A 24,221-nucleotide genomic window follows, 5' to 3' on the forward strand; every position below is an offset into this window, starting at 1 on the left:
ATTATTTAATTGAACATTGAAACTTCTTTTTCCTTACAAATTCATATGTTTGTGAGGAACAAAGCATTGAAACCATATAATTATGAAAAGGATATACGAATCTTGTTGGTCAAATTATGAATTTACAAGGAAGATGATTAATCAGTCCTCTCATGAATAAGAAAATAATCTAACTTGATAAAAATTTTAACAGTTCATTATCAAGTTGTAGTATCAAAACCGTCTTCATCTCGACTTAAAATTCGTACTTGCTCGATTTATTTCATGCTTCCTAATCTTAGGACATTTCATTCTCTTATATCTCCATACTCATAATAATAGGTGACATATTAATTCAATTATTTTGTGAAATGTATTTATATGTTCATGTCAACTTCCAATCAATGTTAAGAGTGGAGACATACATACCAAATTGTCAATTAGCCACCTAACATGAAATTTAATGACACAAATTGTTGTTTGATTGTATTGGTTTTAATTACATTATCTTCTTACACATCTAAAGATTCGTAGTCACTATCAAGCATATAAAATTATGTGAGATCTACCTATATCACATCTTTCTCTATATATATTCTTTAATAGAGTTTAACTTCTTGGGCTATTAGAATATTATATTTAGTCGCATAGTTGACCATTGGAAGATCGATTTTGATCAAGTCTCTATATTTTTAGGGATTATGGAATCAAATCATAATGTTGATTGATTGTTTTGAATTCGATCCGATTTTGATAATTATGAATCCGACCTTTCATATATAAATCATAAGATTTTAATAGAAAAAATTTAGAGGTCCGAATATGTTGAATGACATGAGAAAATAAAATGTGACGGGTTAGGTGATGTAAGAGTGTGAATTACGCGTCTTCTGGTCGTGCTGACGTGCCAATGCACGCGGGTGGCACGTTTCCGGAGTTAATGAATAGACGCTGCTTACCACGTCAGAAAAAGAGTACGTCAGGCTTTCTCGTTGACCGGCCTTTTAAGTCTTGTCAGCTGACGTCATCCTTCCAACCGGGCAATTTACTTCGTTGACTTGACCCAACCGTGTTGTCCTTTAGTCGGCGATTTCAGCCTCGCCCGTTCCACCAACTACCTGCTCTCTGATTGGCTCTATTGGTGGTCCTGCGTGCGGGTCCCTCAAATTTCATCCAACGGAGAGGCAGGTATGTGAATCGAATAAAAGGAATGGAACCGACCTCGCCTGATACCTTGGATCCTTGTCAGCGTGACAAAGCCATCTCCTTCAGCAGCGGATCATCTGTCCATTTCGCGTGAGTATTCAAGTCACACCGTATTTCTATTGGGTATATTTAAATGGGGCCCATTTTTGTAGCCTCTTATATTTTGGCACGTCAATGGACAGCTTACAAAGCAGTTTCTCTAAGGACAGCCGAGCCTCCCCCTTCGTCGTGCCCTCAAGTCTTCTGTGAATATATTATAACGCCACTTCCTCGCCTTCGCGCCGTCGTCCCACCTATTGGTCTCTTTTCTGTGTAACGAACCCGACTCCTCCTCTTTCCAAAGGAAGCGATACGAAACGGCTTCGCGGCCGCGAAGAAGAACGTGAGCTGGGGTTAGGGTTTCGTGTTTGACTTAATTCCTTGATGTCGGAGAGCGAAGGGGGGCGGCGCCGTCTCCTGCGGAGGCGCGGCTGAGGGTGGTTGCGGCTGGAGATGGGATGCGGGAGCTCGAAGGTGGACCAGTCGAAGCCGGTGTCGCTGTGCCGGGAGCGAAGGGAGCGGATCGCGACCGCGGTGGACCGCCGGTACGCCCTCGCCGCTGCGCACGCTGCCTACTTTGACTCCCTCGCCGCCGTCGGGGACGCGCTCCAGCGATTCGTTCAGGAGGAACTCACGGTGGCGTCCTCCTCGCCGACGGGATCCCCCGTCCTCACCCTCCCCTCGTCGGACGGCAAGAGGAAAACAAAGAGGGGGCGAGGTAGCGCCTCCGCCGCTGCTTCCGTGTCATCCTCCGCTTCGCCGCTCTCTCATTCCCTCTCGCGAAACGGCTCCCACCTGCCGTTGTCAGATATCTCCGAGTCCGAGACTGACCCTGACGGCGGAGACGGTGGTGCAAGTGAAGCTGGTGGAGGCCGTGGAGCCGCTGTCGCTGGTGATGGTGGTAGAGATTCTTCGACTTCGCCACGCCGGCATATTTCTTCAAGCTCTAATTCTTCGTTCCTGAAGTCATCCATGGAGATCCCCCAAACAGTCTACCAGGACCCACTTGCCTCACCTTGGTCAAATTCTCCCTACAATGGCGACGCCTATGGATTCGGTTATCCTCCCTATGACGCCCCATTTGGATTTAAAACTCCAGCTAGAGATGAGACGTATGGTCCTCCCACGCCGACGCTGGCACCTGCTACGCCTCCTCCGCCGTCGCCGGCCAAAACCTCTGGTTGGGAGTTTCTTGACCCTTTCAATATGTATGAACACTTTTTGCATCATTACTCTCAGGGAAAGCTTCGCATGGGTTCCTTCACGAGTAGTCCTGATTTGAGGGAAGTGAGGAAGCAAGAAGGAATCCCTGATCTTGAATTCGAAATGGACGTGAAACCAATGAAGGAGGCGAAGAAGGAGAATGTACAGGCGAAGAAGGTGAATTTAGAGGTGAAGAAGGAGAATGTGCTGGATAATGGTTTGGAAGGAAAGGACTTTAGCGTTGAAAAGTTATCTGCTGTACCAGCAGAGGATGTCGGAAGAAAGGATGCGAAGGATGGTATTGTTGGACTTGCAAAGGAAGGGAGAAAGAATAGTTGGGCATCTAGCAAAGGAAGAAGTATCAGAGAGGATGAGAAATCCAATGGGAAGGACAGAGTGATGATATTTTATGATAAATCCTATGAAACGGAGGAAAGTGCACCACAAATCGTTAAATCATTGTCCACTAGTGAGCAATCATTTTTCCTTCATGCTACAAGGGATGTGGTAGACGTTGTGAAAGAGATTAAGAAGCAGTTCACTTCAGCTGCTGATTGTGGTGAGGAGGTATCAAAGATGCTTGAGGGGGACAGGTTTCCTTACCCTTCAAGAAGTAAAAGGTTTGGAGGTTGGTCTTTCATTGATGATTTCTTTTTATTTATAGTTTCTGTTCTTTGTTCCATAGTTATCTGCTTTCTGTCGACAAAATATTTGCATTATAATTTGATTTTAACGATGCAAGGTCTAAGATTGTCTTTGATATCTTGACAGTTTATGTACCTGAGTGGTATAACAAATAGCTGCGCAGCAGTGGCATGACCGATCCTGGCACAGTTCAAGTTCCTTAGCAGTCATTCCTCTAACTTCTAATTGGCTGTCAATGGGAGTAAAAAATTTTACTTTTCCATGGACGAAATTAACTGTATCCAATCCCCTTCAGAAAATAAAAGGGAAAAAAACATACTAGAGGGAACTAGGTCACATATAATGTGGTCATTTAATTTAATTTAATGCTCCGATATTGTTTTTTTTACCATAGTGACACAGTCTAGAATTGTTGTCATTTTCATATATCTTCCAAGTTCTCTTATTCTACTAATTCACAAGTATATTTATTAGTCTTTTTCCTAAGATAAGTAAATCCTTTAGTTTACATAGAGATCACCACATTTGAAGCATGAATTGGTATTTGCTCTAACATAGAGCCAGGTGTAAGTCCAGGGGATCACTTGATGCTTGTTGACCTGGAGCATATCTTTCTCTCTTTTGCTTTTGTGGGAGAAAAATGGGGTTATGGACCCATCATTAATTAAAAGAATATGTAAAGAACATATAGTAGAGAACCACCACCAGATAAAGCTACATGCCAAGAGAAAACAAAAGAACTGCTATTGAACAAAACAAAAAACAATAGCAGCCCCTCCAGAAACAGTCTGTATAATGAGATCCATATTTCATCATGCCTCCCTACCCCACAAAAGGCATCTGTTTAAGTTACTTCTCAAACCTTCTCTGTAGATCTAGGTTTAGTGTGAAATGTTCCTTGATTATGTTTCATTATGGTATATCTCATCAGGACCTTATCATGCACGGCCCTTGTTGGTCTAACTTTTTCTTCTGAGCCTTTGGTGAAAAATGCACTGCCATGATCTTCCAGATGGTAGTTGCTTGCAAAATAGCTCAAAGGAAATTTTATTTTTAATCAATGATTTTAGTATCCTCTCTACTTGATTGTATATGAATTTCATTTGATGGTCTTTCTTTCCAAGAGATAAGTTTTTATCTATTCTGTTCTTTGACAATGAATGACCTTTTTAAAAATTGATTTTAAAAAGGTCATTATATTGCAAAGTTGTAGTATGCCTGTGTTGCAAACTTACGTTCTTAAAAATTGATTTTGTGTTCTTTGTTGCTTGTTGCCTATTTTCCATGTTGACTTTTGTAATTGGAAAAAGGAAGAAATTCTGCTATACCAAGACTTAAATTTTGTCCTATTATAAACAATAGGAACAGGTGTTGCTTTGAAAGGCTATATAATCTAGAACAAATCTTGCTGCAGATATTTCTTCCAGGATTCTGGATCCTATAACTCTGCCTGTTCCACTTCCTTTTAAGCGACAACAACAGACAAATATGAGTTCAGTGAGTAGAGAAGCAGGAAATTGCAATCCTGAAAATAATGATATTGTGGAGTCTGGGAACCTTTCATCAACTCTTGAGAAGTTATATCTATGGGAGCAGAAACTCTACAAGGAAGTGAAGGTACAAGCATCATTAGATCAATTCAGCAATGCCATTCAGTTTTTTGTAGGAATTTATATAATTGATATCATATGATTTGTCATCTATTGTAAGTCCTATATTTGGGTGGTTAAAACAAAATAATCCACAGCAACATGAGAAAGTTTGGGTGTCGTTAATTATATGGTATGATTTAATAACATTCATGCAAGATTAGATTGCTTTACTTAGTTATTTAATTGCATATACGAAGGGCCAATTAACTGCTGTTGGGAAACATTAATATGAAAATCTGTAGCATGGACTATACTCAATAGATTAACAGCTATTGAGGTATATCCTTGCTTACAAGCAAGAGATACGTTTATCTCTAGCATTTCTGTCAAGTTGGATAGAAAGTTAATGATGAGTTAGAATCACAGAAGTTCGATGCAAGATACAAGAATTGCCATTTTGGGTATGTGCTGATACTTTTCTAGCATAGTACAATTCTGTATCGTGTCAGTTAATGCACCAAAATTAACTTAGCCATAGGTTATAATCCTTAGCATGGATTAGCATGGCACAGTTCTGCATCATGCCAGTTAATACACCCAAATTCTACAATGATGGTACAATTCTGCATCATTCAAGTTAATACACCCAAAGTAACTCGGCCATAGGTTATAACCTTCAGCATGGATTAGCATGGCACATATTGTAACAATTCCACCCATGCCTACACTTTCTGAGTGAAATGGCAATTCTTGGCAAAACATAAGTGATCAAGCGAAAAGAGTATTACATTTTCAGTAGTTAAACGATATCCTTCTTTTAACGTATTTGGAGAGGTAACATATGGTCCAACTAAATATTTTTTTTTCTATTTTCTGAATTTATTATGGTGCTCAAATTGCATTACTTGATTCATTGCCTTCTCAAATACATTGATGCTGGTTCTGAAGGACGTAGGATAATTTATTTCTAAATGAAATTAATTTTTCTCTCTAAATTAGACCTTTGTCTCATTGTTGGAAAATATACCAGTTATACATAATACGCTCAAAGCATCCTTTCTAGCATCAGGTAAACAATGTGGTTTGTGGATGAAGCATTTCACATCTTTAGCTATCCTTTTGAATTTATAGAGTTCAGCTTAGTTTGCCATGTATATACACACACAAACATTTGAATATTCATGTAGAGACATGAATATAGAATTGACCTTTATTTAATTATGACCACTTGTATCATAGGACAGCATGTAGGACTTGAGATAGGAGTGGATAGTCAAGTCCTTAAATCTGAAGAAATCAAATTTAGAATGTTTGTGTTGCCAGAAAATTGATCATTCAAGCAGGCTGTAGAACAGGAGTTTTCATGGCTTGAAGGACATTGGATATCCCCTTCCTTTATGTCGGGAGTTATGGTGGGGCCTAAGTTTATTCATCTTTATTGTTGAATGTACTTATAGCCAGTGAACATGTTTTATTTTAGTTAGCTTACTGTCACAAAGAAAGTTCCTCTTTTCAAGTTTCCCAGAGCCATATTGTATTACTGAAATCTGCAACTAAAAGCACAGGAAGCAGGTTTGCACGCATCAATAATGGGTGAGACCGTGAGAGCATTTGTGCTGTGCTTTGGTATATGCACTATCAATGAACTTAGCAAAGAAAGTTTTGATCCATGGCATGGTGAAGGGTCTACTGGCATCATCTATTTTATTTTAATTGTCTTACTAGATCAATCCAAGAGTGCTTCATCCTGGAGAAGTCAGTAACTGAAAGGAGTAGAATAATTATGTGATCTTTGCTGAGTTTAAATTGAAGTTTAATGTACTTACCATGCTCTGGTTCTTTAGTTATGGTAAGCTATAGTACATGTGTTTGTGATACAAAGAGTGAATAAAATTATGTTAAAAGATCTACTTTTGGAACTACGATAGGATTGCTCCTTTGTACCTATGTGTCAAGGATTGAGTCTAGAAACATCTTCCACGCATAGATAAGGGTGCATACAACTAAACCTTCCCAGACCCATCGGTGGGTGCGTAAGCATCAAGCCTTTTACTTAAGGAAATCAATGATTGTTTGTCTTTGATATATTCTCTTTTATCACCAGTGTAATTATGAAAACTTTAAGAGTGTTGTCTGTATTCCTTTGTCATCCTCTTTTAGTTGAACTATGTATTAATTTCTAGGCATTTGTTCTAGGATGAAGAAAAGCTCCGGATTATCTATGACAAGAAGTACAAGCATTTAAAAGCTTTACATGCTAGAGGAGCAGAGCCATCTGAGATTAATATGACTCAAGTTTTAGTAAGGAAGCTGCACACAAAAATTAGTGTCATCATTAAGTCAGTTGATTCCATTTCAAACAGGATGCACAAGATAAGAGATGAAGAATTGCAGCCCCAACTTACTGAACTGATCCAAGGGTATGAAACCGCAAGAGTTCTATTATGAATCTTTTTCATCTTGTTTCTTATAACTAATGAACAATTTATTTTCACTGAGCTATATGATAAATCTTCCAGGAGGTAACCTTTTATTTTTCTTAGTAATTAATATGCTTGCCTACACGTTGATCATTCCACAACTTGTCGTATCAATCCTGCTCAAGGCTAATGATAGAAAATTATTCATATCAGCTCAATGTTTACACCAATTAAAGAATATTATCCAATTAATATTTTTTTAATTCATCACCTTAATATTGCAAGTACATTAATTATTCATCCATGCACGAGGAAAGAACTCATAAAGGTGTTGTCCCTCTCCATTTTTATGCATCTGGAATTACTTCAACTCGAAAAAAGTCTTCTAAAAACTCATCTGTTGGCAACTTCTTATGTCCCTATATAAACTAAAGAAAAATAGGTTATATTTATTTTAGTTCATAATGTAATCAACTATGACAAATCTGGCTGATGTCAGTTTGTAGTCTTATATTCTCATTTTGGGAAAAAGCACTAATATGCTCCATTCTGGAAAATGGAATGACTAGAAGCTTGAACTGTGGGCATGTGGCAACCTAGTATTTATTAGTGTCTATTTCGTTGGACCAGTTATAAATAGTGTGGGTTGACATTTAGATATCTTACATGTCTTACCAAGCTAATTTGTTTTGGTAGTTTCTGTAGATCTCTCTGATAATTGGAAACTATCCTAATAACATTCTATTGCCCAGAAAAGGTGAACCCTAATTCACTTTTCTCTGGGCATCAGCCCTCAAAATAAGGACAATTAGAAGATAATTGGGACTAATTTCATTTACTTAATTGAGTATGAAACATCTCCTGTTTCGGTCAAGAATCATCTTTCAAAATGTGGTTATCAATGTTCAGATAAGTGTAGTGTGTGCTTTGAGTTAATAAAAGTTCCGAAAGAAAGTCATGATAGTTAATTAAGCACTTCTTGGACTTGATGAGAATATAAGAAGAATCTTTGTGGTGCTTTCATACATTAAAAAAGCACATGCAACACTTGAAAAAATAGGTTGATTATCACTACTGTAATTTTTTCTGTTTTTTTACTTGGTTAATTTTTGTTCTTCGCCTTCACAGTATGTTCATTTCAAAGTGGTATGTTCTCTGTCTTAAATCAATATGCCACCAATCATGATGAAAACAAAGGAAAAAAACCTTTAGTCTTCTGAAAGTAAATTCATTGTGTTTGTTGTGTGTATAATATATATAGTATACTATCTTGCAGTTTTGACAAAAAAATTCTCTATAGAAATTAATTATGAATTTTTCACTATTGTGATATTAGGATAAAACACCTCTATATGAAATAAAAGAACAATCTAGAATTTCATAGCCCAGTAAAATACACACGCTGTGAAAACAATCAAGTTCCTCTCTGATTTAAAAGTTCCCTTCCTCCCCCAGTCCTTTCAGCCTGAGGATACTCAGGCTGCATGATGCTCAGTGATGGACATTCCAGGAAAAGAATATTTTCTTTTTGTTATTTCACAAACAATTAGTTGTTTGAGGCAAAGTTGTAGCAATTTAGACAAGGGTTGCAGGTTCAGCTGTAGAGTTCCAAGGCCTTTGAACCTTAATAACTGATTTTGGCATTTGGATTTCTCAAGCTAGATGGGATAACAGAACCTGACAATAATTTGGGAAGAGGAATGCCACATCCAAACGATATAGTATTGTGAGCATGGTTGTCCTTCCTTAAAGCCCACTATCTGGGACTTTTGGATGGCAGATTGTGAAGAACGAAGATTGGATTTTAGTACTAACCAACTAATCAAGGATTTGATTTGAGCTGGGGAAAAAAATTGGGTAAGTTCAAGTTATAGGTTGTGTTGGTTATACATACTGTACTCAAGGTACTTAATGTCACCCTTCAGCTCAGACATACTGCCCCCAGAGTTACATTCCTGACTAAATAATTGTAATTATGCTGAAGTTTTAAATTATTATGTTCTTTCCTATAAGGGAAGGTTTAATTTACAATATTGCAGTAATGTAGTGCCCGAGGGGATCTATATATTTTGAATCACTAATCACTCAGGTTCTGTCAGCAACTGTTCTAAGTTTTTATTTCAAATTTGACTGTTGTGCTCTATAGGAAAAAGAATATGAATGATTTCTGATATTGATTAGTTATAGGTGCCTTATAATTTCATTTTTATTTTTTTGTTAAGACAGCATTTTATGGTTCCACAGCCATTACCTAAACCTATGTTGACAATGTCATTATTCTTGAATTTAGATTTATCAGAATGTGGAAGACTGTTCTGATTTGCCATCAGAAGCAGTTGCAGGCTATAGTTAACACCACAAGCCGTAAACTGGTTGTGAAAACCAGAAGCCAAAAAGAATCCATTGCGAAGGCCACCAAGGAATTGGAACTGGAGCTGGTAAACTGGTACCAATGTTTCAACAACTGGATTGGCATTCAGAAATCCTACATTGAGGCCCTCAATGGATGGTTAATCAGCTGGCTGCCTCAAGAACAGGAGCAGACACCTGACGGAGTTGCTCCTTTCTCACCAGGTGGAATTGGTGCTCCTGCTGTGTACGTCCTCTCTAATGATTGGTTCCATGCTAACAAGAACATTTCAGGAAAAGAGGTCATCAAATCTATGCGTGCTTTCATTAAAATTCTCCATATTCTGTTAGAGTCTCAGGAGGAGGAACAACGCCAACGACTTGAGGCAGAGTATCTATCAGGAGCTTACGATCGAAGGTTAGGATCGTTGCAGGAGAAAGGAAGATACGGGCATCTAGACATTGTGTCAGTCACCAAGGATGGTCTGGAACACCATGATGATGGCATAGTGGAATTGGACTTGCTGAGAAAGAAATTGGATGAGAAAATATATAAGCACAAGGAAGCTTTAAGACGAATTAAGCATGTTGCTTCCAGTGCTTTGCAAACTGGTTTGACTCCATTATTCGGAGCACTCGAGGATTTTACTTCACAGATATTGAGAGCTTATGATGGTCTCAGAATTCCCAATGATGGTGGGGAAACATAGGCCAACAGCAAAACCAGTTTTGTCTACTTCAAAACACTTTCAACTGTGGAAAAAACCTAGTTATCATTTATGTCATCTCCACAGCTACCCAGTGAAGTCTTGGGGTGGGTAGGTTCTAACGAAGGTCAGGTTTCGAGGCCGTTCTGCACCCGCTCATCCTGTAAAGATTGATCAAGCATTTCCGGAAGAAAGATCTGGAAATATGATTCAAAGTATATGTATTAGTTCTTCTTTGTTCACTCTGTGAATACTGGCCATGGATTGATTTGGAGAGAGCATTAATGGTAGCAGAAGCAAAATGGCGAATCTTAGACAAATCCATGTTGTTCTACATCGAATTTAGGTGATTTCTTCTTGGATGCACAAGCGATTAGGGATTGCCATTTGTAGCTTTTTTATTACTTTGAATGCCTCTTTATGTTTAAAGATCTCATATGATCACTGTATAGCTGGCATTTCATTGTTTATAACAGTCTTGAGTGAACTTTATGTTTAAAGATCTCATATGATCACTGTATAGCTGGCATTTCATTGTTCATAAGAGTCTTGAGTGAACTAATTATATATTACCCTCTTATTACCTCCCCTCCCCTTCGGTTAGCTATTTTTAATATTATGATTCTTATATTTTAAAAAGTTATATTGGCATCTACGTCATTACAAATATTTATCCTAACATCGTCGATTTTATCAACGAAAATATAAAAACAAAAAATAAAAAAAATAATTTTAATATTACAATTGATAATGACGGACAACATCGATAGTTGCATATAACGATGTTGCTAGGAGTCGCGATTGATTATTGTGAATGAGGAGAGCGACGACGAAAGATAAAAATTATTTTATATATACTTTAATGCCTTACCAAGCATAACTTTCATCTCCCTACGTTTGCGTCAACGCCAACACAACTACTGAGCGATGAAAAGATCGTCAATGCAGATACCAAGCGATGTTGCTCTACATTTGCGTCAATGCCAACACAGATGTCGAGCAATCATTATCTCTCGTCGTTGCTCTCCTCATCCATAATAACCATTTGCAACCCCTAACAACATTGTCATCCGCCATCAATAACTGAAACGTTAAAATTATCTTTTTATTCTTTGTTTTTATGTTTTCATTTATAAAACTAATAACATTAGAATAAATATACCTAAATGTTTTACTTTCGTCTCTATATAAATACCATAAAAATTGAGATAGTAGAAATAACTAAGGCAGATAGATGTCATAAAAATCAAGATACTAAAAACAGGATAATATGTAATTAACCTATCTTTCAATAACTTCAATTTGAAGCTTCAATAGTGAATAGTTTGCTACCTTATTTTCCCTTTTGAAACCATTTTCCAACATCCCCAGCAAGAGTCCCATGGTGTCTAATATTTGGGAAGACTAGTTATGGGCATCCAAACCAGACAACATATTTTTGCTTGTGCCTCCAACAAAGAACTAATGGGTGTATTGCCTCAAACATGGTCTTCGATGAAGTGAGATTGATTCCTAGCAGCAATCAACTCTACAATACTGATATTTCTCACTTTGAACATCACAAAGTTATGGTGTTATGGACCCTGGAACACTCTGTTACATGCCATGCAACGTGCAGAACCCCCCATGATTCTGCAGTCATCTCTTGAATGAATGAGACTACACAGAAGCTTAACCACACAAAACATGAAGATTAGAAATAACCATCCGTAAACTTATCATCACCAAGATCTACAGGGTCGAAGCAGGCTCCAGATAAGTACAAGGTTGGTGGGGTTGAAAGCATCACATGGGCCTACATCAGATTAAAAAAAGGAAGAAGAGTGCAATCAAATAGTCTCCATCCACAAAAACTCAGGCAATTATACCATTCGGCTCCACTTCATCTTGAGCAGCATATCAGATTACCTGCACTCTTGATTGTGATACCTAACCATAAGCATTGCTAATCATCCTTCATATATTTCTCCTGGATGGCTGCTGTTGTAACCACCAGTTAAGGTGAAACAGGCAGAAGACTACAGAAATGAAACCATGTACAAGTGGAACATAGAAATATATAAACAGTTAAAATAGCTTCCACTTTATTTTAGGCAAAAATAAAGCCACTGACATGTTACACATCAAAAGACAACACAGCTGAATTCAGAATGAAATTTGAAAACAAGAATTTTCCTTATGAATAGGTGAATGACCATTCAAGTAACTTCAATAATCAACAGCATTGACAAACCAAAATAAATAGAAGTGATTCTACTCCATAAGTTTAATTTTGGTTGACATAAACACAATATTAAAAACAACCTTTTAGATAACATCGTGAGACCATCAGTAGTCAAAAATCTTCTCACCATGGTAGAAAACTAGTCATATTCCATATTCTTAAATCATCGAAAGACTATTTTATCACTCTGGAAGCAAAGATAAATAAAAGGTTGCATTGCAACGAGAATTTTGAACAGTATACAAAGAGAGATTTCATGCCTACCAACTAAGCTTAGTAATTATCTCCTGCAGTCTATTTATTCTCAAGGAAAGTTCCATATTTCACAGTACAGATGAAATAATTCATGGGTTATCCCAATAAGTTATAGTTGTTATTGTCATCTGGCATTTCTTAACAGTGGCAAATAAGAATTGTTCATTCATATCATCATTCAAGAAGTTAGCAACAGCTAAGCAACAAAATAAAATCAAAGAAACATCTACCAAAAGGATATCTGTAGTAATCCCAGTCTAACGGTGCTGCTGCAATTTTGCTGAACTCCACAACACTACCCTGTATACCGGCAAATATGTATCCATTGCTTTTGTCTATCAGCTTCACAAGATTCCCAACACTCTCTTCGTCCTGAAATTGATGTGCATAATGTCTAGTGCCAAGTTATTAATGAATCTAGTGAAAAGAAAACCAAAGAGGCAACTTGCCTGAATATCTAGTGTTGTGAAGTTAACCAAGCCAAAATCTTCAATCACATCACAAAGCCCCTTGGTGAGTTTCCTTCAATCAGGTCAACACAATAGCACATATCTTAGTACAATAGGACAAATCTTCATATGTAGGACTGACAAAAATTGAAAACAAATAACTGCTAGAAAAAAAATCTAGAAGTGATATAGAATCCCATACTGAGTCAAAAATATCATCTAAATTGGGAACTTGATCTATGTAATGTAGTGAAACAATGTGTATGGGTCAAGAATCAGCGCAAGATTCTAAAATATGATGGCAAAATATTGTCATAGTGACATGCTACTAAGTAATTACACCAATCCTGTCTTTTTACATACATAACTAGTGATTAACAAACTTCCATGGTTGACTAGGATGTATACATCACTTACAACACCAATGAGCTTCTATGACAATAATCCTCTACTGACACTGTGTACATCATAGAAGCATTCGTGTCGGCACCTATGGAACACCATGTTTGCTCAGGTTATGTTGCAAATACAAAGCCTTTTGCTAATGCACGAAGGGATCAGCATCAACATAAAAGAAATTGCTTTGACTGTCAGTGGTTAACTACAAAGTCATACCACAGGTTACTCATGATGCAGTTCCTGAGAGCATTATGCCGCAGGTTCTATAAAGGTGCACCCTAACCACAGCAACAAGGTGCCACTTGCTTGAGGCAAGGAAATCAGGGAAGAACCACTGATTTCCTTATGTAAATTTTAATAGGCCAACTTGATTGCAACTACTTCCAAGTTGGTGAACCAATGAAGCAAAGACCTGTTTTGTCATTATGATAATAAATGAACTCTTGGTGACAAATATAAGACTACTTCCAAAGCTTATCATAAAGACACAGGTGAAGATTTTTTTCTTGAAAACCTCAAGCAAGTTAAAGAGAAAAGAATCAAAGAGGTGGAGCAGATATGTCCACAAATGCCATGTTAAAGTGGCTCAGAAGCCGAAGGACATGAGGTTGACTTCCTACAGCAAGAATCAATTGGCGACTGTATTGGTGGATGGGGGTTCAACCAGTTAACTGCTGCTATTAATGTTCCAGCCACTTCCAAAATGTCAAATATAAAGCCTGAACCCTACAGTTTGCTAAAGCCATTGTTCATACAGGAGAGGGCATAGGAAGATATTGCTATGGCGTCTACTGTGACCTTCCCAAATTGGCAACTCGGTGATCATGGTGGTGGAGAATTGCTTATCACAGCATACACATTTCATCCTGTCTTCTCATCCTCACATAGTGACCATGTATTTATAACAACCTGCTTCCAAGAAGGAATAGAGCATAATACAAACACCATAGGAATTGGGCAACTGTAGGGGCCACTAGTAATCAGCTACAAAGATATATTGCTTCAACAAACATAGAGCAAAAATAAGGAATGTGGCAGCAGCAGCTTGACAAGCAAAAGGAATTCTGACATTGATTCACATATCTTAGTTTATTAAGCATAGTAGTCTACATATGTGAACTTGTAGACCTCTTTTTTTCATCTATCATACATTTTCCCCGCAGTTAAAAAAATTCTCCTTTGAATAAATACTTGGAGAACATGCTCCTCCTTGAACTGAAGAAAACCCTCATTAGAAAGGTCAAATCTAACAGTGAGGTGCCATGTAACATGAGAATACATAGAAAAACAAATATTAAAGACAAAGCAGTATAACTATAAACCATGTTCAAAATAACATAAGAATTACAAGGCCTGAGATGTGCAAAACGAAGATTTATTTATATCTTTAAAGATTTAGACAACAAGAATCAGGTTTCCTAACATTTATAAAATAACTAGTTATAGCAACCTGTACTTCATTGAACGAGGATCCTGATCAAGATCGTGTTGTAAATAAGATAGATCCTGAACATCCATGTAGAACTCGAGGTTATAAGCTGCAAAAAATGTACATGATTATGATTTCAGCTTCACACAGTTTTATTCAGTATATGTCAACAGCATGTACACGAGATTTAAACCATACCTAGTTTGCCATAGTTCCCAATGAGATCAATCTTTGACAGCACATTTATGTGAGGAAGTTCCAGATGTAACATTGTTGTTAATGAGAGCAGCAATGCACTAACATACTTTCCAGGGTCACAGCATAGATGAGCATCAACTAGATGAACTGCAGTCAACTGCATGAAATAATAACTCATCGTGAAATAATAACTAACAACCGCAAGGAAGACTTTAAAGCAAAATAGTTATGACCATGCATGAAAGAAAACCATACCCGAAGGTCCAACTTCTTCACAAGTCTGGTGATCATGTTTTTTGCATTTGAATGAAGAAAGAAAAGCTCAACTTGGCCAGGAAAGTCAAATAGAAGATAGTGGTCTACAGTTTTAAAGTATAGATGTCAGACAGTTGAGCCAAAATGAAAAAAGGAAAAACTTCAATGCTTGACGAAGCAGATGTTGCAGAAGCAATTTTTAAATGTTTAATGGACAGAGAACGAGAGAATCAGGCTACAGAATGGAAAAAAAAAGAAAAGGTTTCAAGCAGGACAAAAATTCATAAGAGAGAGAGAGAGAGAGAGAGAGAGAGAGAGACCACAGTGACCAACTGGCCAAGGAAACATATAGTTTATTTAAAGTCAATGACACAATCACCTCTTATTAATAAGATCATATGCAAGATACTTTGTTGTACAGTTTGCTTCATGAATTTAAAGAAAAAGAAAATATCTAAATCGGAGTGTCAACAACAAATATCTCAGCAAAAAAGACTTTTTGTACGAACCTTCAAGAAAGGGTTTCAGTTTAGATTCTAGCCAATCAATATTCTTTTCCAAGTAATCCATGCAGTAGACAAGACCTATAGACACACATAAAATGCTAATTTTGAGAATCCAAGAAATAAGATACCCTATAGTTAAGAACTTCACCATTGGAGCACAAATATCAATGACAAAGAACTATTTCAGTGCAGATCTTACCTCCATTTGGACCAAGAGAATGTTCAGCCATAACATCACTAAGTTTTATGAGATCCTCAATATTCACGGCACATTCATATCTGTTGTAGTTGGTCAAGAAACCTACAACTGATGGTCCATTTTAACGTTTTGATATTTCTATTGTCACACCAACGTGAAGATTAAGTGAACATCAATAACGCCAAGCTCAAAGGATACGGCAACGCATCGTTTGCAGGATCCAAATTGACGACAGCTACTTTTCTGCAAGGCAAAAAGCAATTTTGCAGTCATGTGAACATTTCTTGATCCGTGCTGCGGAGTTACTCATACAAAGCAAACTATCAAGAACTCGTCCGATGGGCAATTAGCAGCTCACAAATAAACCCTTAAGATAAAATCGAGGTTTTCTAGCGAAACCCAACTGGTCCGAAGCAAACAGTGACAACCTTTATTACAAAATGACAAGGAAAAGATTGTTTCTTAGGGTAAACCGACGACCATCGACTTAACAACCGTACGGTTCTAATTTCTTCAACAAAACATAGTGTAACGTGAACATCGAGGTTTTACCCTAACGATCACCGGCGGATATACATGCTCACCTGCCGATGAGTTTGAGGAATTGAAACATGCCATTGCAGTAGGTGGTCTTCCCCGATCCCGGGGGCCCGATCACCACCTGCCCAAAGACCATCGCTTTCTCCTCCTCTTTTCCCTCTCTCTCTCTCCCGCGGTGCTAAGGAAAATCCAATTCGACCCAATGAAGGGACGATTTCTTGTCAACAACTGCTTGATTTATCGAATCGAAGAATGATGTCTTCGGGGAGAATAACAAATGGATCGGAAGGGGGCTTGCAGGTTTAGGGTCAGCACCGTCGTCCGCCCGCAGGCAGCGCGAAGAATACTCTCGAAGGATAGATTAATTGGGCCAGCAAAAGGTTCGGCCCGCACGCGGCGCGAAGAAGAGCCTGTTTTTTCGTTTTACATATTTATCCTTCTAAATTTTGAAAATAGCGTAATTAACCTTCCAATTTTTGATTTAGCATATAATACATCCCTTCAAATATTTAAAGCTTTCTTTTATGACACTTTCATTATCAATCAACCATGTAATAAATTTGGATTCATCATTTCTAATCATATTGACATTAAGTTAAAAAAATATAATATTTAAATAATTTATTTTCTTTTATTATTTTTAATTATTTTTAATTATTTTTATTTTTTTATCCATAAACTGTTGTGTATATTTATGTGTGTATATATATGAAATATCTTTTGAGGATTTATTGAATTGATCTGTAGAAATAAATATGTTTAGGTTTATTAAAACTGTTTCATTTCAATCATTAATTTACAAATTATTTTTTATAATTAATTATCTTTAATATTTGAATATTTATATTTTTTAACAATTATATTGGGATCTTCGTACTTATAAAATTGAAATAATTAAACCTGTTGCTTTAATAATCTTTCTCTTTCTCTTGATTTAATCCTATAAAATTATATTTTTAATTTGAGGATCTCAATATTTTACTTTCGTAAATATAAAAAATCTTTCTCTTGATTTTTAATCCTATAAAATTATATTTTTAATTCTATGATCTCAATATTTTTACTTTCATAAATATAAAAATTTTAATATAAATTTTAAAAATATAAAAATTAAAATACTAAAGATAATTAATTATATTTTTATAAATATAAAGATTCCAATATAAATTTTAAAAATTTAAAGATTAAAAATAATTACTTATAAAAATATATTAAAAATATACTAAATAACTAATTACATAAATATACTTTTACATTACACATCCGATTAGTTCCCTTACTGTGTCTGAAAAAGATCATTATTTGCCGGCTACATTTCAGCTGTTTTGGAACGGCAGTACCAGCACCCGATACTGAAACAAATGGATTACTCTGCAACAAAGATGAATTGTTAACTCTGCTAGACATCTTTGGAGAACAGCATATAAACACTTACTAAAAAGATAGAGCAGTAAATAAATTGTCATTATGTAGCTATTGGCACAACAAAACTTTTATTGAAATATCAGTTCAACCGATACTTAGATCTCCAGAATAGGATGGTTCGATAAACCAATTTAAAATTCAATTTATCTTGAATCTGCAAGTATTTCTGTAGAAACAGTACCAAGAGAAAAATGATGCCCAAGAGAACATTTTTTTTTTCGGGTCAAGAAGTTCCCGGTAGCTATGGATCACCAACTTTTTAGCAGCGGTTACAGGGTGAGATCTGATGGCTCCTCAATGATTTTTGCTAGTGTTTGCAGGAAGGCAGCAAGGTCAGCTCCATAAATGACTCTGTGATCTGCGGTTACATTGACCTGCAAGGATTGTATTTTTTATGTTTATGAATTAAGCCACACCGAGGAACTTCAACATAATTAAGAGGATCTCTAACATGGTTTGTATCACAAAACAAAATTTACCTGCATCTGACTCTTTAGACCAATTCTGCCATCCTTGACGGCAACAACAGTTGGTTGAGATGCACCAACAGCCATGATTGCCCCCTGCAATGAGGTCCGGTGAAATTTTAATAATGAAAAGTACGTAATCCTTTTCATTCTGTAAGTGCAGTCATCAGAAGTATTAGAATTATTCATTTAGGAACAGAACTTACAGTTCCGGGTGGTAGAATTGCATCAAAGCGGTCAACACCAAACATTCCAAGGTTTGAAAGAGTGAAAGTACCTGCAGACAACAAAATAAGTTGACACAATGATACACAAAAACAATTTTGTTTCTATATGTTGCCAATTGCAAATATAAATACTCATCTAGACACATCTAATTCTATCTTTATATATTGGATTTCCTTCTTTTTTTTTTGCAATTTTCCCATAATTCATTCTTTTGATGGAATAGGATTGAAACCCAGCTACTCGTCTTGAAAAATTGATAGCTTTGTCAAAAGCCAAACTAAAAGGATATAAAAAATTATATAATTAACATACTCGTTTCTAGATTTGATTCATCCAAATATTGAATTGCAGTAGTAAATATCCAGTGACCTTACAGCTCACTGTCTTAAATTTGTGAATGAAGTTTGTAATTTTTCTTGTTTCTTATATCTTAAGTTGGATGTTGGCGTCCTGATTGGCTTAAAACTTTCATCCATTGCAGCAAACTTATCACTCTTGGTGATTTCTAGATCCTTAATTGAAAAGAAAAAAGAGCTTAGCATTTTCTAATAGCTTTATTTCTTAAAATAAAGAGAACGCATCATTCTTGTCCATTTTGGGATTATAAATCAGAAATTGCTTGCCATTGTGCAAGCAAATGAAAAGCAAGTCTAATCTCAATATTTCACTAGTGCAAGCAAAACAATCAAGTCACAAGGTACCCACTCTCTAATGTTTATGTTAAAAATTAATGATGTTATGCAGGCTAGAAGTGCATCTGCGCTTCACTCTCTACATGATCTGGAATGAATACAAGCTTCCTGTTTTCTCTTATCTTTTCTAATTTCGAGATCCAATGAGTAGAAAAAAAATCATTAACCTATTAAGAAACTTCTCTTGTCATCCCTCTTTTCCTGATGATCAACATCTTGGAACCAAACAAAGGAAATGGCTCCTATTTCTTCCAATACATGCTTAAAGCTGTCGACTTTGCAGGTGTCTTCATTCATTATAAATCACAACTGCCATGTTTTAGTTAATTTGGTCCAAGAGCCTTATTTTCCTAATATGCTTATGAGAATCAATTACATAACTGAGATTCAGAATGTACTTAACCATCACTCGAAGTTGATGGATCACATACATAGTTTCTACTCTTGAATCTGTTACAACCATCACTTTTCACAAACCCCAAATTCTGATTTATATTATTTTGCACTGGTGAACACAATGACAATAATTGCATGTTTGAGCAGAATCGTTCTTCCAAATATGCGCATGCAGCTTGTAACTTTCAACTCAAAGGATTGTGCAACATGTGTTTCTAACAAAAATTACCATTACCCACCTAATAAGACCTCGAATGTTTGAAGTGTCTATGAGTCAAAATACCAGATAAGAAGATGAATACTATTATTATTGCAACCAACAAGTTGTTCATTGACAGAACAATGTCTTTGACTAGATGTATGAACTGCCAGTTGATATAGAGATCGTTTACATCAGATCCTGTTTACATTAGATAAGACCTTATGTATGGTTTTGACTTGCAGATTAAGCTTCAAAGATGTAAAAAACACATACATAATAGTATTATAAGTACTATAAGTTGGCATATAAAAAGACAAGCATAAGCAAAGCTTCTTAAACAACTAATCCTATCTTTTGCAACAGCAGAGATAACCAAATTCAAACTAAAAAATGACACTACTGGGCTACCTATTTATTCATATGAGCAGAAGACGAGGTACCTGTGCTGTATTCATGAGGTTGCAGCTGCTTGGCCCTCGCCTTATCAACCAACTCCTTCCATTTCCTTGACAATGAGTAGATATCAACCTACAAAATGAGCCATTCCAACTTTAAATCGGATATACTAAAGACCAGTCAAGCTCTCAAGAGAACATCAATACCTTATCGGCATCTTGAAGGACCGGTGTGATCAAACCTCCATCTATGGCCACAGCAACAGCAATATTGATGCTGCTGTTGTATGTAAAACTCTTGCCATCTCTGCAGCTAGAATTTACAACTGGGTGCTTTGTCAACGCAATAGCAGTTGCCTTTGCTAGCAAGGCAGTCATGGTGACACCTTTTGACTTGATCTACACAGAGTAGAACCCGAACAGCATTGAATAAATAATATCAGCTTGAACAAAGAACACTACGGAAATTTGAATGAAAAATACTCACTTTCTTGTAGAGATCATCGAGTGCATTCGTGGTGATCGTATAACCTACTCGGAATGTTGGAACCGAGAGGCTTTCCACCATGTTCTTACTAACGGCACCCTGCATTGTGGTGAATGGAACCACAGTGCCCAGTTCAATAGCCAGAGGAGTAGGAGTCTTCGCTGACACAGATCCCACCACAGCTTTCGATGGAACACTCGGCACAGAAGCAACAGCAGCTGCTGCCGCAGCTTCCACATCCTTAGCTACAATTCGCCCCATTGGCCCTGTGCCGGCCACACCCGCCAGGTCCACCTTCAGATCCTTGGCAAGCTTCTTCGCGTAGGGTGTGGCGACGATTCGCCCACCGTCGGACGCCGGGTGGGTCGAAGAAGAAGCGGCTACCGGAGAGGGTTCTGGAGGCGAAGGGGCCAAGGTTTGCTGGGAAGTGGTGGAGGCGGGCGCTTCGGCGGGAGGAGGAGAGGCGGCGACGGCAGAGGAGGACGAGGAGGCTTGGGATTTAGCAAGGGGGATCTCGTCCTCGGACTCGGCGAGGAGGGCGATGGCAGAGCCAACGGGGGCGACGCCGCCCTCCTCGACCATGATGGCGGCGAGGTATCCGTCGTAGAATGTCTCGACGTCCATGTCGGCCTTGTCGGACTCGACGACGACGACACTCTCGCCCTTGGCGAGGCGGTCGCCCTCCGACTTCACCCAGGACACGATCTTTCCCTCCGTCATGGTGGAGCTCAGCGCGGGCATGAAGATCTCGCGGATCTTGGCCGAGATCCGCGTCGAGGGAGCGGCAGGGCGGCGGCAGGGTCGCCGGCGGAGGGAAGGGTGGGAGGAGGAAGACGGGAGGAGGGAGGAGTTAAGTCGAAGATGGAGGAGAGCCGCCATGGATGATAGACCAATACCAACTTCACTAAGTCGGGGAAAGCGAAGAGCTGGGGAACCAGAAACCAGACGGGGAATTAATGGAGGAGGAGGAGGAGTTGAGGTAGATACGGTGGGGAGGGAGGGCGGGCGGAGGCTCCGAGGAGGGCTTTGGCTTTCACCAGCGGCGTCAAGTGCGGCACGAATGTGTCATCGAGATTCGCGTTATTCAAATGATGTACGGCCATGATCTTGCACGACGTACACAAACAGGGTTCAACCACATCCGATCGTGGCTCGCCTGATTCTCTGACCATCGGAGCCGGATTTGGATTCGGGTTCGGGTTCGATGCTTGTCATGGCTATACCATTTGTACAAATAAATATCTCCTTACATGATTTCTTTTACATACACATCGTCGTACAGTATTATAGGAAAGATGTTATTAACATTGTGATCAGCCAAATATGACATAGACTTATATGCATACGATTATTCGAAATATTTTCGATGTGAAAATATTAAACTTTCAAGGTGTCTATGTGACCAAAGTCAAAAGAAATTTTTAACTTAGAGTGTTAAAAAATAATCTTCTTTATATTTATTTAAAAATTAATTTTTATACTTAATTATAAAAGAAAATTATTGTAAAAAAGATGACTCTAACTACATCTAATAATTTTTCTTAAATTTTTTATTTATACGAGCGACAAAGCGGGAATAGTTTATAATCGTCTGTCTTTAACCCTTATCTACGTGGATAAAGGTGACATTAGTCTTTTTCTTTCTGAAAGGTGACATTAGTCTTTTTCTTTCTGATTCGAATACTAAACGGAGGTTACTTATCGAATAACAATTGATTAATTATATTCTCTCTCTATAGCGAGAATTCCTCCTTCATCATATGCTATTTGGTGTCACCAGAAAGGTTGGTGGATCAGTGAGCAACAGTGCTGTGCCGTAATCTGGCTTTGCATTTCTGGTTCTTGCATGTTTCATTGATCAGTATCTGTACAGTAATGATGTAGCAAACTCTCCTCACCGAGATGACCTTTTGATCTTTGCTTCAGTTTCACCCAAGCCTCATGAAGGAGTCATGATGGCTTTCTGCCATGTTCCTTTCTCGAAAGAAAGAACCAAGTGAAACCTGCAAATCATCTCTTTCGGACTAATGCATTTATGTCGACTTCCTCAGGTTTTCTGTGTGATGAATGCATGGTTTTGGCAAGTAGAATTCAGTTCCATGTTTCCCTGCTTTGTACTCTTCAACAACAGATCCACGTAGGGGCCTTAGTTGACAAGTTCTCTTCATGCTGTTGGGCAACTTCTTTTCCTTGAAATATAGGCAGTATTTTACAGGTATGACAATGAAGTAGAAGCAAAGCATCGAACACATCATCATCTTCTTCTTCTTCGCCACATATATGCGTTCATCTCCTTTGCGTAGGGATTCTGCCGTTGAAACTATGGAAGGCCAAGCATCCTCAGTTCTTGGAGAGGTGGACACGACTCGTCCCTTCCGCTCGGTGAAGGAGGCCGTCGCAGTTTTCGGCGAGCGCTTTCTTGCAGGCGATGCTGCTCCTCCTCATAAGGCCCATGCAAATGCCGAACCTGACATCACTCTGAGGCCAACTTGCTCACTTCCAGCTCCAAAGCCAGCTTATTCGGCATCCTCCTCACCACTTTCCTACACCTCTTCTGCCTCTCACTTCATCCGATGTAAAGACGATGAGACCACAGTTTTCAGCTGTCTGAGAAACCTGGCGGCAGAACTGGAGGAGATGAAGCGAGAGCTCAGGATTCTGAAGGAGAGAGAGTCTGAGACCGCAAGAGCAATTGCCGCCATCAATTCCCAACTCCACAAGAGCATGTCTAAACTGGCAGAGATTGAGGCGGCAGAGAGTGCAGTGTCGATAGAGCAGCATGCTAAAGCTCGGAGCGAGCGATGGCAAGATGACAGACCAAGGGACATGGAAGAAAGACTCGAGTATCTCCCATGCTTGGGTCAAGCACTCAGTCTTGCGGAGATAGAAGACCACTTGGGTGGAAGAAGAAAGATCAAGCTGCGAAAGAGGAAGCCAATCATCCCACTGCTCGGAGATCTTTTGTCCAGGGAAAGAGAGTCCTCTGATCTCAACAGCTCTGTTTACAGTCGCTCTTCCTTTTACAGCTTTAGCTAATCTTCTCCATGCACTTTTCCCTTTGGCTTCCTGTAGTGTGTGCTATGAACTCTGCTCGCTGTAAACATCGATGTAAGCCTTTTGTCAATCTATCCAATTAATAATGTGCTTATGATATCCATCAGCGAGAAAATGTTTATGTCATGAGAGAAGAAGAAGAAGAAGAAGAATGTGTTCGTGATTACGTATGATCCAAAGTTCCTGCCACCTTCAATTACAGGCTTGCAGTTGGCGATGGGGCTTCGCCAGAGCATCTCATGCAACAGCATCAGCCCTATATAGAATGCTGTTGAAGCTTA

The 24,221-nt window shown here is 38.2% G+C and overlaps 4 protein-coding genes across 7 annotated transcripts; 2 read left to right on the forward strand and 2 right to left on the reverse strand.

Moving 5' to 3' along the window:
* Positions 1–1,463: 1,463 nt before the first annotated feature.
* Positions 1,464–10,660, forward strand: LOC135622777 (protein ROLLING AND ERECT LEAF 2-like). Of its 2 annotated transcripts, XM_065124946.1 has the most exons (5): positions 1,464–3,055; positions 4,487–4,689; positions 6,861–7,084; positions 9,375–9,680; positions 9,793–10,007. In XM_065124946.1, exons 1-5 carry the CDS (start codon positions 1,678–1,680, stop codon positions 9,854–9,856), a joined length of 2,175 nt encoding a protein of 724 aa, XP_064981018.1. In that variant the 5' UTR covers positions 1,464–1,677; the 3' UTR covers positions 9,857–10,007. The 2 variants fall into 2 exon arrangements, with proteins under 2 accessions (XP_064981018.1, XP_064981017.1); XM_065124945.1 differs by having other exon boundaries at positions 9,375–10,660.
* A 993-nt stretch (positions 10,661–11,653) lies between these two features.
* On the reverse strand, positions 11,654–16,977 carry LOC135622778 (GPN-loop GTPase QQT1-like). 3 transcript variants are annotated; one of them, XM_065124948.1, is made up of 11 exons: positions 16,639–16,977; positions 16,253–16,297; positions 16,055–16,134; positions 15,859–15,933; positions 15,350–15,453; positions 15,095–15,251; positions 14,918–15,005; positions 13,069–13,141; positions 12,860–12,991; positions 12,049–12,124; positions 11,654–11,935 (listed from the first exon to the last, which is right to left on the reverse strand). In XM_065124948.1, exons 1-10 carry the CDS (start codon positions 16,728–16,730, stop codon positions 12,086–12,088), a joined length of 885 nt encoding a protein of 294 aa, XP_064981020.1. In that variant the 5' UTR covers positions 16,731–16,977; the 3' UTR covers positions 11,654–11,935; positions 12,049–12,085. The 3 variants fall into 3 exon arrangements, with proteins under 3 accessions (XP_064981020.1, XP_064981019.1, XP_064981021.1); XM_065124947.1 differs by having other exon boundaries at positions 11,654–12,124; positions 16,639–16,976; XM_065124949.1 differs by lacking the exon at positions 15,859–15,933 and having other exon boundaries at positions 11,654–12,124.
* Positions 16,978–18,070: 1,093 nt separating this feature from the next.
* LOC103997442 (dihydrolipoyllysine-residue acetyltransferase component 5 of pyruvate dehydrogenase complex, chloroplastic) lies at positions 18,071–21,894 on the reverse strand. The gene is made up of 6 exons (XM_065124951.1): positions 20,887–21,894; positions 20,607–20,798; positions 20,441–20,532; positions 18,693–18,759; positions 18,499–18,582; positions 18,071–18,393 (listed from the first exon to the last, which is right to left on the reverse strand). Exons 1-6 carry the CDS (start codon positions 21,763–21,765, stop codon positions 18,289–18,291), a joined length of 1,419 nt encoding a protein of 472 aa, XP_064981023.1. The 5' UTR covers positions 21,766–21,894; the 3' UTR covers positions 18,071–18,288.
* Positions 21,895–22,967: 1,073 nt separating this feature from the next.
* LOC135622217 (uncharacterized) lies at positions 22,968–24,039 on the forward strand. Its single transcript, XM_065123864.1, has one exon. The coding sequence runs from the start codon at positions 23,167–23,169 to the stop codon at positions 23,920–23,922; it is 756 nt and encodes a 251-aa protein (XP_064979936.1). The 5' UTR covers positions 22,968–23,166; the 3' UTR covers positions 23,923–24,039.
* The last annotated feature ends 182 nt before the right edge of the window (positions 24,040–24,221 follow it).

Source organism: Musa acuminata, chromosome BXJ2-9 (genome assembly GCF_036884655.1).
Source record: "Musa acuminata AAA Group cultivar baxijiao chromosome BXJ2-9, Cavendish_Baxijiao_AAA, whole genome shotgun sequence".
Classification (NCBI taxonomy): Eukaryota; Viridiplantae; Streptophyta; class Magnoliopsida; order Zingiberales; family Musaceae; genus Musa; species Musa acuminata.